Source organism: Apteryx rowi, unplaced genomic scaffold (assembly GCF_003343035.1).
Source record: "Apteryx rowi isolate R43461 unplaced genomic scaffold, aptRow1 scaffold_671, whole genome shotgun sequence".
Classification (NCBI taxonomy): Eukaryota; Metazoa; Chordata; class Aves; order Apterygiformes; family Apterygidae; genus Apteryx; species Apteryx rowi.
The window spans coordinates 327806-345627 of record NW_020450951.1 but is presented as its reverse complement, the minus strand read 5'-3'; the positions used below and the strand labels follow the sequence as shown (position 1 = coordinate 345627).

Here is a 17822-nt window from a genome sequence, read left to right as displayed (position 1 = left end):
TCCCACTAAACAAGTTCTGCAACTAATACTATACCACATCAAAAACACCTCAAAGATTTTATAGAGCCTTTTCTTACATATTTTTGTATGAAAAATTCATTAAGACATCCCCTTAAATGCATATATCTCCATTTTGACCTCCTCTTACCTATGCATAATGTGCTACTTTCTTGACAATCTCCCCATTCATGCACAGTGTTTTTGTTCTTTTCTCATGTTATTAGTTGGCTGGGTTCTCTTCCTTTGTTTGAAAGAGAGAATGTCTTTATTTTTGAAAAGCAGATGAATTAGATTATCTGCTATTTTTCAGGTTAGCATGGGATGTAATTAAGAACACCTATATGCATATATGAATCAACATCTTGGCTACTGTTGACTTATGTTATTCAACTTAAATTAAGCCAAATGTAATAGGAATTAGTGTTAAGCAAGCATGCTGACAGATGGCAGCAAGCAAAACTGAGAACAGCACCAATAATAAATACATTGTTCAGAGGAAATAAATGTATTGAGAAGTATTATGATTTGGTGTTACTTGAAGATCATCGTGCACCCTCACTCAAAGAACTCAGTAGAACCACTTGCAGACTGAGGAGTATTTTCACATGTGGAGTATTGTCCAGTGTGTTTTTGGCATCTGAAGATTTATTTTCTGAAACACTGAAACCAGGATGTTCCCTGGAAGAGGTCTAAAACACACTGATACTTTAGCAGGAGACAGAAGATCATGCCACCCTTCAGGTAACCCTGGAGACTACTTTGTACCAAATCCCTACTTTTCAAGGTTCTGTGGTCTCCAGAACTGCCATTATCTCAAACTGATTTGCTCACTTTAAGTATCTTCCAAATTTATGCCTGAGTGCCAAAAGTCAAGTAGAGAATAAACAACTTTATTTTATAAACAGAATTACAGAAAGCAAAATATCACTTAATAGAACTTCAAGCTGCTATAAATCTAATTTGGCATTTTAACTATACACCAAGTCAACAGCAAAAAAGACAACAAAAAAAATATCACCCAAAATAAAAATATAATCCAACATCATTAACAGGTTTTCTCAATGGCAGTCTGCATCAAATGATGTTACTGTCTTATTACTTTATGAATGGAATCCATCACTCAGTTTTGCTCAGTATCCTAAAAACCTGCATTAATCATTAGACAACGTATCTGAAACATATACCTTTTCAATAACAGAAATGTCAGTTCTAATATGTAGACAGTGAGGTTTAATAGAAAGCGAGTATTCTACACATGTATTCCAATAACGGAAGTGTTGAAGTTTGGACACAGTAAGAAAAAAAGCACTAAGATTTTAAGCTGCCTAGATCATCTCTTGTCGGAAGAAGAGAAAGATACTTCGTTCTTCCTTCTTTCCTTATCTGGAATGTTGCAGACTGCAAAGTGTCTACGAAGTTGAGCATTGGCACCAAAGTGCAAAAGATTTTTAAAACACAGAGCTCAGTCTGAAGAAATTTCTCTGTACTCCTTTTCCTCTACAGACTGCCACACTATCTCTGTCCCACAGAGAGAATGAGATCCTTAGAACAGAAGGAGTTACAGAGATATCAGTATAAAATTTATCCAAAGAAACATATTTTGTCAAATTTTAGGAAATGTTTTACTGTTATAAAAAACTTTATGTGATACCATGTATTTACCTGACTAATCTGAAAAAAAATTCTGTATTACTCCAGTAAGAGATTTCACTTGAAATATTTGGAAAAAAACTACATATAAATTAGTTAAGATCCTCCTTTCTGCACAATTACCACCTACTCCAGTGAACAATGCTTACCAGATTATATTTTTTGTTCACTTTCATATAATCAAGAATCAGTTTCAAAAATGGCAAGTATCTGTGCAAAAAAGATGAAACCCTCTAAAACTTCATTAAAAAAAATCTAAGATTGTTAAGAASTGGTTATAAAAAATAAACAAGTCAGATTGTAAGGGAATATAGACCAAAGATGTTAAATTCGCATTTGGTATTGGCATTTCAGTCTTGAATGTCTGGTCCTCACTGCTAGGCTTGGTGAATTCGGTAGAGTAGTGATGACTTGGAATGGTCACAGTTCTTCATGGTCATGATCATGGTCAGTATTATTATTTTTATTTCTGGAAGAAAAAGGAGGGGGAAGATTATATAAACRTTCATGAGGAACAGTGTGAATTTCACATCATCAGATTCCAGATGTCATTTCTCCTCTAGAGGGTTTTGGGGGTGGGGTTCCCATCTCAAAAATTCCCATGGTGTTTTAACAGCTCACCTCTCGCAGTTTACTGAAAATTTTAATCTACAATCTAGTGAATAAGTAAAAATAAAATTATTCTTTCAAAGGATAATTCTTGAGAATCCAAGTGTAGGATTTCTCACTTTTATTAGAGACAACAAAGCTCTACAAAGATTATTGCTGTAGTTGTAGTCAGGACAGAGTTTTCATTACCTTAGAAACAAATAATCAAGATTCATGGTATGATTCAATTGCCTAAACACAATTATCTAGAACTATTTTTGCAATCCCATCTGGCCTCCAGTTGCTGCTCCAGGAGGACAGAGGTCTCTGGATGGTCTTGTGTTATACCTGCCACCCTGTACGCAAGTTGCAGATATCCAAGGCATTTCAGATGGCCTTACTTTAGCCAACTGAATTTTTTCCTAGATGTTTAACTGAAAGGCATCCTTCAGTCAAACAAGCCATCAGGTCTCAAGATACAAGAGTAACATAGCAAAATGTCTTCATATTAGTCCTATTTTACTCTCTAATAAGCATTTCAGATCAAGAGCTATGAAGCAACTGGTGAACTCTGATAAGAACAGCTGACAGTGGCTGACACATTGCAAACACCACACCACAATGTATATACTTCTCCAATGAGCAAAACACACCCTCAACAGATGGAAAGAATTATTTGAATACCTTTCTCTGAATAAATTTTTACCAGGCAGCAAAATATTTGATGAGGGAAGAGAATCAACTTTTCAGTTAGTCAGTACCATAGAAATGTGGTGCAAACCTGCCAAGATTCTTCCTCCCATGACACAGTCCCTTCATGAGAGATGTTACTTACAAAACTTACATGGGATAGATTATGTTGAACACTGATCCAAAAACACCTTTCTGTGCTGAGGCAGCATGAAGAAACTGGCACATTCTGTACAAATATAACAGAAGAGGCAATCCTTGCTCTGAAGAGCTTTACATTCACACTGATAAATAATAAATGAACAATGTGGTGGTACCACACATTATTATAGTCCTTCCTCGTAAATCAGAATGATTTGTTCTATTCTCTCACTGTATCTTTCTATCTTAGATCTTCCAATGTAAACAGTGGAAATATGAGAAGGATGGTCTGAGTGTGCATGTTAAGTGTTACCCTGTACACCTAGGGACTAGTGAAATTATCTAAACTACAGGCATCCTTCCCGTTGTAGACAAAAAGCTCTCTCAAAAGCTGATGTGTATTTTGCAAAGCCCATCTGGATCATTTATGTGATGTGGAGCCTCATCCAGCTATTACTACCTCACAGTTCAGCGCAGCTCCATGTCCTCTCCTATGTTTTCAAAACAAAGCTGGAGCATACATGCTACGCCTGTAGTGAATTTTCCATAATTTCCAGTGTCACTAAGCAACAAAGCTACAAAGCAAATTTAATTGAACACTGAAATAAGAAATTATAGTGACAGAACATATAGGGCATCCTGAGCAGTTCTTTATTTTTGGTGACTTGGTTGCATTGCCCTTTACTAAAAAAAAACAAACAAAAAGAAAACAAAACAAAGCAAACCAAAAACTCCCCACCTGTTCCGTCACCCTTCAAACCATTAATCTATAAAGTAAGCCTTTCTTCTCTAAATCACTTTTATGTATCTGGCACATGAAAACATGCCTGGGCTGCCTGGCTGCCAGGCACAACACAGTGTGTTTTAAGTTACTGACAGCTGGATCAAGGAGTTGAGAGAGGCCGCAGCTTTTGAAATTCTGAAAAGGTCAGAATCATTCATTTCCACCAAAAGACAGCCCTTTGATATTTCCACAGTTTATAACATTAACATCCAGCAAGTGAAGAAGCGTTAACCTAACACTTCCAAACCTGATCTGTTTTCTTCCTGGTTTCTATAAATTATGAGCAAAAGTTATTAATTACTTTTTCAAACACACAATAAACTGCCCAACACTAAAGAAATTTTCAGAGGGTAGCTCAAGCTTAGCTCTAGTCCCATGTAAGACCTACAGCTTCTGAGCAAGCTCACAGGAAAACTAGACAAAAGGTAATTTGTAAATTCATGTTAATTGAAGCAAACATTTTAGATCTAGCACAAGGCCTCTGCCCAAGGCCAGGAAACACAGCTGGAGCCACTTTAATGGAAAAGGCAGATAATCTTTCTGTTTGCAGGCAGAGGGCAGGCATCCTATTCTTATTCTTCTGGACTTCTCCACAGCATTCAATACTGTCAATCTATGCAATGCCATATGTAGCAGGAGTTCAGGGTATCTCCTGAAATGGTTAATGGCATCCAGTGTGTACTTATGGGAACCAATATTTCCTCCAATAAATTGCTCACAATGGAAGAAAACATCTCCCTGCCGTACTTTTCAACATGCAACCCCTAACTCATCATACAAGTACCAGCAGTTGGAAAACGATACTAGCTCTCCTTTTCCAGGCGGTTAAAGAGAACAAGATGCTCTTAAAATAAACCGAGGCTTTAGTCTGTTTCTTTAACCTGAAACTATGCATCTGTGATTGCTTAGTAGTTCAGGAAGACTCAAATTCTTTCATAATGGTAATTTGCAGATAATACAAAACTGAGAGGAGTGACTGACAGACCAGATGTTTCTGCTGCCTTTTGGAGGGACCTCGACAGGCTAGAGAAATGGGCAGAGAGGAACCTCATGCAGTTCAACAAAGGAAAATGCAAAATCCTGCACCGGGGTGGAATGACCCCAGGCTCCACAACAGGCTAGAGGCAGCAGCTTTGCAGACAAAGACCTGGGGATCCTAGTGCACAAGTCGAACATGAGCCAGCAATGCGCCCTTGTGGCAAAGGTGGCCAACATTATCTTGGGCTGCTTTAGGAATAATATCATCAGCAGGTTGAGGGAGGCAATCCTTCTCCTCTACTCAGCATAGGTGAGGCCACACCTGGAGTGCTGTGCCCAGTTCTGGGCTCCCCAGTACAAGAAAGACATGGACATACTGGAGTGGGTCCAGTAAAGGGCCAAAGACGATTAAGGGACTAGAGCATCTCTCACATGAGGAGAGACTGACACGAGTTTGGACTGTTCAGCATGGCTCAGGGGGGATCTTATCAATGTCTGTCATTATCTGATGGAAGGGTGTAAAAAAAGAGAGCCCAACTCTTCTCAGTGGTGCCCAGTGACAGAATGAGAGGCAACGGGCATAAACGCAGGAAATTTTTTTTTTTTTTTGCACATATACTAACAGAGAAAAACCTTCAGCTTCAAATCCAAATGTACTAGAACTAAAGAATATATCAACGAATGAGGACCTAGTAAACTGATATTTCTTCAAATACTTCTTTCAGCTGATAAGAGACTTTAAAACTTCAATTTGCAAAGCATTTAACTCCTTCTCACAGAAGATGATAAAAACTTAAATATTTCAAAATGCTTAAGATTGAGAATTATCTGACTGAATGAAAATGTCCAAGTGGGCCCTTTCACTACTAGGAACTGCACATAGTCTTCCCAATAAAATAAGCAAAATGTAAGGCAAGGACTGTAATTGTACCAGTACAAAAAGAAACTTGATACATGCTTCATATTTTGCAGAAATAGCCCAAACTAAGATAAACTACAATATCTTGACCAAATGTCATAGGAAATGCCATAATGAGAGTACTGTCATGGAACTGGGAGACATTTAAAGGGAAATTTGAAATTTAAATAAAAATTAATGTGAGAACGGACTTGAGATAAAGTTCTTACACGTAACACTTAAGTGCCTGTTCCATTGCACTGATTTGTGATAGCACATACCAAAAAGCCCCAGTATTTGTCAGCCTGTTAGAATGCACAGTACAACAGAAAATAGATGCCACTTTTTCAAACTATGTTATTTATGCATATATGTTATTGAATCTGTTTCATATTGCAGGCTTACCTGAAATACTTGCTTGATGGCATTTTGATTTTACTCTTCATCTTCCTCAGCAAGTTCAGTTTCTTTGTGCACCACTACTCTTGTGACAGACATGTCAGGGTGCTGTTCTTTGGCTTCTTTGATTGCCTGTGCCAGGGCCTGCAAAAATATTGAAATACGTACTTTAATGACTGCAAAAAGACATTAATATGGAGCTGGAGGGTGGACGAGTTGCACTGGAAATTTTCATAATAGCTGTTCAAAACTCTAAATTCCTGAGCTTRGAAGGTCTCAGCAAAACAAATGAACAAAAGAACACCCCCCTCTTTTCCCCCAATATTAAAAAAAAGGCTTTGTAAATTTACTGAAATTTCCAGAAAGTAACAAGTAACTATAAAGTCACCCTGTAACCTTTTTAGTTCATTTCAGGGGAAAGTACTCCTATACCAGAAGTTTTACAACTTTTACAACAGATTTAGCAAATAAAGACAAAGCAGTACTAAAAGTGAAAGTTTCCTTTGGTTTCCTGAATAAAAGATTCTTTGCTATCTGGTCTAAGTACGTTGCTGAAACTCCAGGAGAAGATCATAACAGAAATTTCTTTCTCAAAACAAGAATCTCCTCTTCCTCCTGTTACTAGTTTAAGACAACCTTCTCTAGTTTAACTCAGGGAAGTATAAATATAAATGCCAGTCAGTTTCTTTTTAATCCTTTCTCCACATTTTAAGAAATTTTATCCTCTTAAGAGATGTGTCAAGGCACATAAGGCTTCACAGCCAACCACAGAAGCGCACCTCTGAGGCAGAATACGCAAAAGAGCTCATGTTCCTTACCTTGATCTGAAACTTATTTCAGTGAACTGCATTACTGATGGAACAACAAAAGAAATCATGAAGAAACTGGTAGGAGCTGGAAAAGGTACTATACGGCAACAGTAAACTCACAATCAGCTTAGTCTCAAGCACAGCTTAAAAAAAATATACCAGAAGCAGGAAGAAAAATATGATGCAACAAACAGATGCATCTTAGTTTAAAAATATGACAAGTTCCTGAGCCATAGGTGATAAGTTGGAGGAAAAAAAAAAATGAATTCTGAAAAGAAACTGGAACACCACCAACATTTGCCACCTTAATGATTAAAAGATAATGAGTTTGAAGACCTATTAAGAAAACATGTACAGAAGAAAACATAGTGCAGTGGTACAATACTGATGTTTCCTCTTGTATTAATTGTAAAAAGTTTTTTATTAGTTTGTGTTTTAAGGTATGCCACATGTAATCTATGTAGTACAAATGAGAATTTAAAAGGAATTGGCTGTTCAGATTTAAGAATCACTGTTTTTAATCAAACCACAAACAATAAAGGAATATTTAAGTCTCTCATCCCTACATCACAGGAAGTTTAAGAAGCATTTGTATTCTGAAACTCAAATTAAAATCTCTCTTTTGTATTGAAAACTGGTTAGTGACGTAGGGGGCAAAAAGACAAAAGAATGAACATTGATTATACAGTCTGTGAATCTAGGAACTTCAGATCCAMTGAAGAGATGGTGGTATAGTTTTCTTAAATCTTTTAAGATCAGCTTATTGTGTTAAACTTCAGTGATTTTTTTTATAGTTTCATTTTTTACTTCATTACCACTTACCTTAGACCAAAGAAGGGCTAGGAGAACAGTTTTACTAAAGCAAAAGTCTGATTAAAGTCTTTACTTAAGTCTGACCTTTTCAAATGTCATAAATGCATTAAAGGTGTGTCAAGGCAGACACAAGCCATGCCTAATGCTAAACAGCACTGTCATTTAATTACAAGTTTCAAGAAGAGATTGAACTTGTCATGAGCCACTTTCTGGAGGCACATCAAAATCTGAAATTAGATTCACTGAAAGCTCTCACTATATTATAATTGAGAAGTTAAATTAAACCCTGTTGATTTGTGTAGCTACCATAAAGTTAGAATTGGATTCACTGCAATTTTAGGTAGAAGGTAGGCTTTTTCATTTGTATTATTCCACTGATTTTTGATTGACTTTGTCACTCCAAAGAATAGCTAATTTCGCTTTCTCAATTTTTGTCTGTGTACTTCTCAAATTCAGCTAGCTTAATTGGGCAGGTAGAAGTGATATTAACTCTCTTCTAAGACCATAAAAAATTGCAACTGGTTTTGTGCTGATAAAGATCAAAGGTGCTTATGTAAAGCTCCAGCGGATCAACAATTACGTTTCTTTCATTATACAAAATTTTATACATACAAAGCAAAAACTATTATTTTTAATTCAAGTAGTTTATGCCTTAATATATTTCAAAGGTTTCACTCAAAATGAGCTTTGCATTCAGATGTTGCTGACACAAAGTACGAGAGACTCCTGCCTATCTAGATTAATGTTTCAAAATAGATTATCGTAGTAACGCTTTTCCTCCCAAATGGAAAAAAACCAGCACTAAACAGGTTGGGTCCATTCCAGAAAAAGCAACCTCTTTAATAATAGTAGGAAATGCATTCATGTGATCTGTAATGCAAAGTTAGAAATGTTGTTTTTTCCTCAGTTATACTGTAAAGGCTCCTCGTTCACAAAACACAATTGCTAACAACTTTGCGGCAATCAACAGTCTCAGCATCTATCTGATTCTTCATATTCAACTTCTCCGCCTTTCTCCTATTTCTTATTTCTGAAAGAGCTTTTAGATGTCACTGGACTGTTAATAACACATTGTAAATGTTAACACCTTACATACTCACCTCATCATGGTCAATATCTGCATCTCCAGTAATGACAATGCGCTTCTCAATTCTTGTTTCTGATACCCCACCTTTTACCATCTACAGATGGCACAAAAACAAGAAAACATCTTTACAATTATTCCATATARCCAGGAAGAGGATTCACAAAGCACTCCTTTCTACTGCACTGAAACAACAGAATTTCTCTGTCACTGGACTACAGTTAGTAGTAAATACTCTTGGTCTGAAGTTAAGTCATCCTTTATTTTTTCAGTCATGCAGTTAGTCACATTCTAGTGACTGCTAAGAAAAACTTGATAAAAAACAAGCAGAGAGAATTCCTTCTGGTTTTTGAACTGAAGTTTGAACACATCTAGAAGTGTACACAAATGGGAGTTCCAGCCTCCTCCCATCAAATAAATCTGGCAACAGATAGATTGCAGGAGTCTTCTTTGGTTCCCATCCCTCCAACATGGACCTCTTCTCAGTCTCCGAGTAATCCCATACCATCGTATACAAAGACGTTCTCTTTTTCAGTTCTGGAGTTCATGCACCTTAGTGTCATGTTGTCAACATATTTCACATCTCAGATGGAAATAATTGTGCTTTGTTTCTTCATATCTCACTCTAATGATTAAAACATTGTAGCTTAAAGAAATATTCTAAAAAGAAATAAAATTGTATGCTTTTTTATAGGCCTATACACTGACTGTATTAGAAAAGTTCCAAGATGATTCTTTTAAGAACACCATTAGAAAATTTTAATTTTAACTTTGTAAGGTTCCTATATCAATAATGAAAGTTCCTAGAGCCTTTTGAATAAATGATCACCAGTCTATAAGAAAAGATGAAGATCTGCTGCATTATGGTCATCCCAGTCATTTTTGAGAAGACAGAAATAATTTTTTTTAAATGGTTCCTTCCTAAAAGAAACATTTTTTCACATCTGAACTTGACAAGAAAATTCCACTTTTTAATTTTGAATGGTTAAAGCACAATTTATTCAATAAAGACTTCTTCCTAAAATGCTGGTGGCTAATGAATCCAAAAGGAAGTAGGAGATGGAAGAGGACCTGTTGATTAATCTGTCTAATAAAACATCACATTAAGTTCTAAGCTCAGTTTCTTTTAGGTGACTTTATCTGACAACTTTCCAACATCATCTCTCCAATGTCCTTCTGCAAGTGCAACTCTCTATCTTTAGAATATTTGGTTGCAAAATTAATCCACTGAGCTGTGAGTTATTGTTCCATTCCATGATGACATGAAGCTTCTTGTCTTGGGGGAAAAAAAAATACCCCAAACTTATACCTTACATTTCTCTTCTTCCTTTTTTCTTTACTGTAAATAATGCTTTCTGCAATCTTCTTGGAAAACTAGGTTAAGAGTTCAAAGACATGAGATCAAAATTGTGTTGTTGGTGCATGCCTTTTAAAAATTTAGAAATACTTGCATAAATGATGAATAAAAATAACACTTGGTAGTTCTAATACACTGTGAAGGGACATATGTGGAGGACATAATTCAGCCCCCAAATACATTAGTCTGCAAAAGTAATCTAACAGTATGATCTGTTTTTAAATGTGCTTTAAAGCTAGCAGTGCAAGGAGGTGTAACATCAAGGCTGAAAAAACAATTGTGTCAGTACATCCTTATGACAGATTCCATTAACAGGGCTCCTGCGGACCCCAAACACATCAATTTTTTTTTTCAAAGATTCTACATAGTATCAGTGAGTGAGAGCAGAATTGAGACTGTAAAAGTCTAGGTCCAAACTCCTTGCCAACAACAGAAATAAAACCTATATGAAGTACTGAAATACCTAATCACATTTTTCTGCCCTTCCCAGTCCTGTTCTCAGATGTTCTCCCTTATTCACTCAGACTTCTCTCTGTTCAAAATTTGCTTTTGGAAAATCAGCTCTCCCCACATGCCTGGAATGAATCCAGTCCATTTTAAGTCAGCTTTGTTTAGCAGATATAGAGGTTTGAGGAGCTACATTCAAGATTTTTGGAGGGTTTTTGTTTGTTTTTTAGTTCAGAGAGACATTATCCGTTTTACCTTTGTGATGTGTGTAGTTGTGGTAGTGGAAATTGATTCTGATGTAATTGTCTGTGCACTCAGCAACACACCAGCATTGCCACCTGTACTGCCATCAAACTGTGAGAAGAAGAAAAATGGTATTTTCATATTTTGGCATTTAAAAACTTTGTCTTAACTGGAGAAACTTAATGCAATTTTTATTACTAAACACATAATTCTTCAGTTCAAATGGAAAAGTTAAAACCAAAATCCGAATAGAAGCCATCAAGTTTACTGAATGGTGTAGACTGTTACGTTTTACTCTTGGACAAAATTTATGATTAAATTTAAAAGTGTTCTTTTCAGGAGCAATGAAATATAAATCAAATTTCCAACACTAAATATGGCTTTACATTTTCAGATAGGCAATTATAAAGCAACTAAATTTCTATTAATAAAAAGGGGGGGTGGGCACTGTTGGAACTTTAAGAGTAATAGTTATTGCTTTTTTCTATACACATTTCAGTTCAACTAATCCACAGGCAAAGCACAGTCTTAGCTGCTAGAAGAAAGCATAGGTTTTTGAAAAGCATTTCTTGGGCATTATATCTCTTTAATTCGAGCTAGAAATGGCTGGAATAAAACTCAACTTGCAAACCATATACCAAATGATATACGAAACCACCCAGCCACTATACCTGTGGAGATTCATATGTGATGGTTTTAGTCTCTGTTTGAACAATTGGAACTTCCTTAGTGGAGATTTCAGTTCTCTGTGCAGCATCTGAAATGGTTACCATCTCTGTTTTCACTACTGGAGGCTGTGATGCAAGAGACAGAAATAATCAATTCAAAAGACATAATGAAAAGGTTTGTGAAATGGACCAAGAAAATACAATCAAAAACTCAGGAGAAGCATAGCAGTATGATAAATATTTAAGACTGTTTTCCCAATCAAGAAGCAAAATAAATAAGCAAAATGAAATGAAGACTAATAAACCAGTTTTCTAGTTATCTATCTGTGGCAGGGAAATTTAATCTCCTAATAACCTTTGCCATAGTTCTGTGTTTCTGGTAACATCAAATATATAAGAAAGCAGTTGCTAAAACTAATCTGCAACACAGGTATTTAAAATGTGTGAAACAGTATCAGTAGGAAAAATCTTAGCTTGTGTAAAGGTTCCATCAAACAAGAAGTTCATAGCTAGCTCAGATGGATAAGCTTCACACTAGAATTCACCTGGGAAAGTATCTATCTTAACTAGTCAAACTGCAAATAAGGACTAAAAATTCAAGGAAATATTGTGAAACTTTTTGCTTTTTAATAGGCACTACTTCTGGAACAGAAAGACAACTTTGATTTTTGGTTTTTAAGCAGCCTACATTCAGTGTAATAAGTCTGGATATCAATGGCTTCTTTTGACCTTTAAAAATCATTTTACCCATTGAGAGGTTTGGAGTAGTGGTCTCTGCAACGTCAGAACGGCAGTGATTAACAAGGGGTCCTTAGACCAGTGAACCTGTGACTTATGTTATTGCAGCAGATTTTCAAATATATTCAATAACTTAAAAAAAAAAAAACACAAGTAAAGCCTTTTGATCTTTTTTCCTAGATGCATCAGTTGCTATTTCCCATTGATTTCAAAGGCACTTAGGAGAAACTCCTAGACACTTATCTTTATTTCACACACACAGAAGGCTTTCTCCCCTTCTAGAAGACTTCACACTAAGATAATTACATATGCATTCCCTTTAAATACAGTGCTCTTACTTATCCAGTTCCTAGCCATACTTATTCTAGTCTCTAAATCCATAACATTTTCTCAAAGGAGGAAAAACAAAAAAAAGGGGGGAAAGAGCGACAGCAGATAATAAGGGGAAAAAGGTACAAAAATTTGTGACTGACATTTTCCAATTTTTTTTCCAATCACAATTACAGGTCACAGACATGTCAAAAACAATTGACAAATAGACAAGACGAGACTTAAAACATTAAAAACGTAAATAATAAATATATATTATGTATGCGCATATAAAATAAGGGGGAGATAAAAAGGAAATGGCAGTCTTCGGAAGGTTTGCTTTACTGGTGATTCGCATCCAGTTCTAGCAAAAAGCCAGAAACCTTAACTGAAGGAGACAGAATTTCTCTGCTCTCAGTGGTTTCCCCTTCCAAATGATCTGAATCTTGCTGAATGCCTGAAGAGCTGGAATAATAGGAGAAGAAGAAAGCCAGGTATATTTTCACCCTGAGAAATCTCTCTGCTTAATCTAGTTGTCAAACTGTTCTACCATTTACCTCTGAACAACAAATTATTTGTGGTGCAACATCAATGTCAACATGAGACACATCTCCATTCAGTCTGAGCTGCTCTTCCTCTTTTTCTTCACCTAAGTCTTGCTTCATGTCCTCTGAGAAATTCTTCTCTTCTGTAGCTATGGTAACTGCATTTTCCTGGACCAAAGCTTCAGCTGTCACTTGAGCTGTGCGCTCAACTGGTACATTTAGTTTACTGCCTTCTGTTGTAGCTTCTACATGCTGCATTATCTTTTCTTGGTGCTCTCTTTTTCTGTTTGTATCTTCTTCTTCTTCTTGTTCTTCCCTGATGACTTCTTCAATTGCCCTATGATGTGGCTGGTATTCTCCCACTTCATCCTCACTCTCACTACTACTGCTGCTGCTACTATCTGATGGCAATGACGATGAGTCCTTTTTTGACAGGTGCTCCACCTTACATGTTTCCCCAGCATCAGTGGCAACTTGCATTTTCCCTTTGTTGGTTTCGTCTATGACTACTGTTTCTTCTCTCCCAACCTCTGCCTGCTTCTTCTCCTCCACTATGTCCAGAGTCTCATGTGAACTCTGCACAAAAAACAYGGATGAGGAAAAACAAAAGTATAGTATATGAATAAATTAAAATGATGGGAAAAAAGATTAACTGATGGCTGGTTCATGTCATGTAGAAGACAAAAGATGGTTATGATGGTTAACTGAAAAGGGAAGGAAAGAAAGAATGAAGATGAATTGGAAGCGTTAGAGCCAAATTTTACTATGGAAAAATCAGTAGAACCTTATCAGCATCGCTGACTCCAGTGCAAGGCCCTTCTGCTCTGGAACCATGTCTCTGTGAAACAAAAAGCAATCAAAGGACACAAATCAATGCATTTTCTAAACAGCAGGTAACACAAATACTTAATATCCTATACAAAACACAGGCACATCCCTTTACAACAGCATAGCAGTCTCAGAGCAAGCTTTAAGAATGTATATTCATGAAACTAGACAGGTACTGTGTGTATTCTCTGCAAGACCCACAAAGAACTATGCTCTTCTCCTTCTACTTCATTAAAATATTCTACTCAAAAGTAGGCCGGAATTATGGACATTATTAGGATAAAACAAGATAATTATGAAAAATGTGAAAAAAAGTATGAATGCACTAGTCAGTCATGCTACTGAGGCAATTATCTCACATTAGGAATTAATAATAAATAATATTGCTGGAAAACAAAAGCTTATTTAGCAGTCTACTATCAGGTTATCATCACACACAATAAAAAGACTTTATTGTAAGGTTTTATTAGCTAATCTTTTGTCTGTTACTTTATGAAACTTAACAGATAGTAGGGAGGAGACTGTTTAGGCTGGTATGTTATCGAAATAGCAATATGTGATTACCAAGATGATCCCGTTAGGATTCAGTGTGAAGCTCAAATGGTGAGGTTAAAGAAATAGTATTAATATTCCTTCCATGACAAAATAATGTGATAGATATCCCAGAAAGCCCACCACACATTAGATCTAAAAACTACATAATTCATTTTTAGAAAATGGTTTGCAGCAAATTTCAAGTTCAAATAGTAAAAATAAAAATGAGCACATCATCTGTGACTTAATTCTAGCTTTTATTGCTAGTTTACCAAGCAAAGCAGCTACAGAGTCTAAGCCAGCGTTGCTGGGGAAGCTAAAACAAGAACCAATCAGTATTTCTTAAGTGTTGCGAATAGAGAATTCAGCTCCTGAGCTGCATCTCTCCCCGCTAACATAAGCAGCCAGCCCACCTCCTCTGACACAACAGTAGTTATACGCCACCTTTGCGGTATTTTTATGCTTTGTGGGTCGGTGTCTTACACCTTTAAAACAGACGCCGGTCTAATCCACAGCAGTAATTGACGTGTCCACCCGCTACTGCTTGCAGGGCTGCAGAGCGCAGCAGCGGCGCGGGGCCCCGGCGCGGGGCGCCGGGCGGCGGCGTCGGAGGAGGGACCGGGGGGGGGGAGCGGACAGGCACCTGGGGCGGCGGCGCGGCGGCGGCCTCGGCCTTCCCGGCAGCGCCCTCTGCTGTCCGCACGCCGGCTGCGGCGAAGGAAAAGCCCTCTTTACTACACAAAATTGACGTTATTTCTTCTTCTAGGCTCTGGACAAGTTAAGAGAACGGAAAGCAGAGATTTAAACAGCGAAGGACAAAGCAGCAGCGACCTACAAAGGAAAGGTCAGGCACGAAAGAAAATACGACAAGGAAAAGGCTTCAGTTCAGAGAAGTGTGTGAGAGCACAGCAGAAGCCGAACGCACTCCAGCTAAGGGGAAAACGAGAATATGGCAAGATGACAGAAAATTGCAGACTCCCACAGAAATCACAAAACATAGCAGTAATCTTAAGACTGTATGCCCACCATTTGCTCTTTATTTCACACTATAAGAATTAAAAACATTAAGTGGAGGAAAAAAAGCATTAACATTTTGTGATTTTTCAAAGCAGAAGTTTACTTATAATTCCATATTTAATATTGGGATTATTCCCTTTTAAAAATCAAATCTTAACACCTTCTAACCCCTGATGGTTCAAAGCTTCAGGCAGAGAGTAGTCAAATACATTTGCTTTGAACATTACATAGCCAGAAGGCTAAGGCGAATTTATTCATTATAACTTTTAAAGGTTGTTTTTCAAATAACTACTTAAAACAAAAACTAACACCCTCCCCCCCCCAAATCCCATTTAAGCAAATCTGTATTTATTAAAGAATCATTTACAAAAAGCCTTGCCCATTCTATTGGGAAAATCTGTTTTATTCAATGTTATTTTAAAGCATAAATTTTATTTAGTCTGATCTACTTTCTGTAGTACTATGAATCTGTGTGGTAAAACAATAAAAAATTTAAAATTTGTGTGGGCAAAACCCTCTGAAAAAGCTGTAATTCTCATTTCAGTTTTCCTTCCACAAGCTCTTGTATCACATTACAAGTAGACAGTTAAAAAGCCAATAACATAATGAATACCTAACATAGATATAACATACATTTTGCTAATATTAAATAAAATACATTTCTATCTTAGAAAATGGTAATGCAGACAATCAAGGCAGAAGCACATTTCAGAGGAAAGCCAAAATGCAATGTGTATAACTACAGTATGTGTAGAACTACAGTGTACTACCATTTTAGAATCTGAACACTTAAGTAACACTACACTACTGTGTAAATAGTACTACATGTATGGCATGCAGAACAGAAAAGAAAAAGAAAAAAGGACCCCTATATTTTTCCCCTCCAATAAAATTTAAAGTATATTTCAAAGGTGGCTAAGAAAATTTAATTTGAATGCAAGTTGATAAAATCTGCCCTTATGCTAAATTTGACATCCGTCAGGGCAATGTGTTACTCACCCTCGCTTCTTTCCCTAGTTCACTACACCCAGTAAAAGTTAATCTATTAATAGTTTACATCAAAAGGCAAAAAAGCTCATGATACTTCTTCTATTGTACTCTGATGCCACATTTAGTCTAACCACTCAAAAGAGTAAAAAAGAAAAGAGGTCTTTATTTCTGTAAGTAGTCAGACTGTGCATGTCTCATCAGACAGGCACATACCCCCTCCATCTATTTGCATTCTACCACCATCAGTTTTTGTAAGTCTTCTGATTTTTCTTAAATCTTTCAAAAGGAAAACACTAATAACAATTTGCCTGAAAACACAACCCCTGTTCCGTGATGCGGCATTTCATATACATTATTAAATGCATAGATAGCATTGGCAGTCTTCATCACATTACTGTATTTACAATAATATACATACACGTATCATCCTCTGTAGATCTTTAGCTTCCTGGCAAACAATCATCAGGCACATATGCACACACACTAACATGAAATACTGTTTATAAGCAGCAGCAGGTTTGGGTGGAGAAAATAAATAGTATTGTTGGTTCTGGATATCCAGAACATATTTCAAGTATTTACTTGTGACATCCATACCAATGTGTCACAGTTTTGTCATTATTAAGTCACAGATGCTGTGCATTTAAGAGGTACAGTGGTAAAATTGAGATTTATCTAAGGTAACATTTCTCATACACACAAAAAAAGGAATTATTGGCATGTATTTTCACTGGAGCAAAAGGAAGGAAAAAAAGAAAATTAACAGTGGTATCCTTGCATGCAGCAGCTTTACTCATGTCTATTGTCCAACTATCCTAGAAGACAGGCATGAAAACATTGCATTCTAGGAATAAGACTGAGCAATGCCTACTAATAATAAGACTCAGACTAATAATACTAATGAGGCTGAGCAATGTCTACGAATACCAGGCAAGTTTATCATAAGTTGGGGGTAAGAAAGAACTTGAACCCCAAATTCTCTATATTCATCAACAAATAATTCAGGAAGAAAATATGCTGTTTTTCCAAACCTGGTATTTATATGTTACTGAAATAGGACTAATGGCTTTGCAATCTGTTTTCATTCCAAATTCTAGGTGGTGGAAAACAGTTCAAAAGTGAGGTCAAAAAGCAACATCAAATTGCTACCCACCATCATTATCATACTGCTAGTAACACCACTAACTTTAATACTGTGCTTTTCACTATAAAAAAGTCAAACCAGCTTATGAAGGGAGAAAACTTCCTGCTTTTCATGGGTGAAAAAAGAGGTACAGAAGCATGGATGTATTCAGAACCAGGCTGCACGAAG

General features: G+C 36.6%; 1 protein-coding gene across 9 annotated transcripts in view; it reads right to left on the bottom strand.

The window, feature by feature from the left end:
* Nucleotides 1-538: 538 nt before the first annotated feature.
* EPB41L2 (erythrocyte membrane protein band 4.1 like 2) overlaps nt 539-17822 on the bottom strand; it is a 125305-nt gene continuing 108021 nt past the window's right edge. For 4 of the 9 annotated variants that reach the window (XM_026085726.1, XM_026085725.1, XM_026085724.1 and 1 more), the window contains 6 exons: nt 13154-13717; nt 11553-11675; nt 10894-10992; nt 8851-8931; nt 6135-6272; nt 539-2119 (listed from right to left, as the gene is read on the bottom strand). In XM_026085726.1, the coding sequence (XP_025941511.1) occupies nt 6165-6272; nt 8851-8931; nt 10894-10992; nt 11553-11675; nt 13154-13717 (975 nt within the window). In that variant the 3' untranslated portion in view covers nt 539-2119; nt 6135-6164. Of the gene's footprint in view, nt 2120-6134; nt 6273-8850; nt 8932-10893; nt 10993-11552; nt 11676-13153; nt 13718-13925; nt 13980-15146; nt 15273-17822 lie in introns of all 9 variants that reach the window. The other 5 variants (XM_026085729.1, XM_026085730.1, XM_026085731.1 and 2 more) reach the window with 3 other exon arrangements.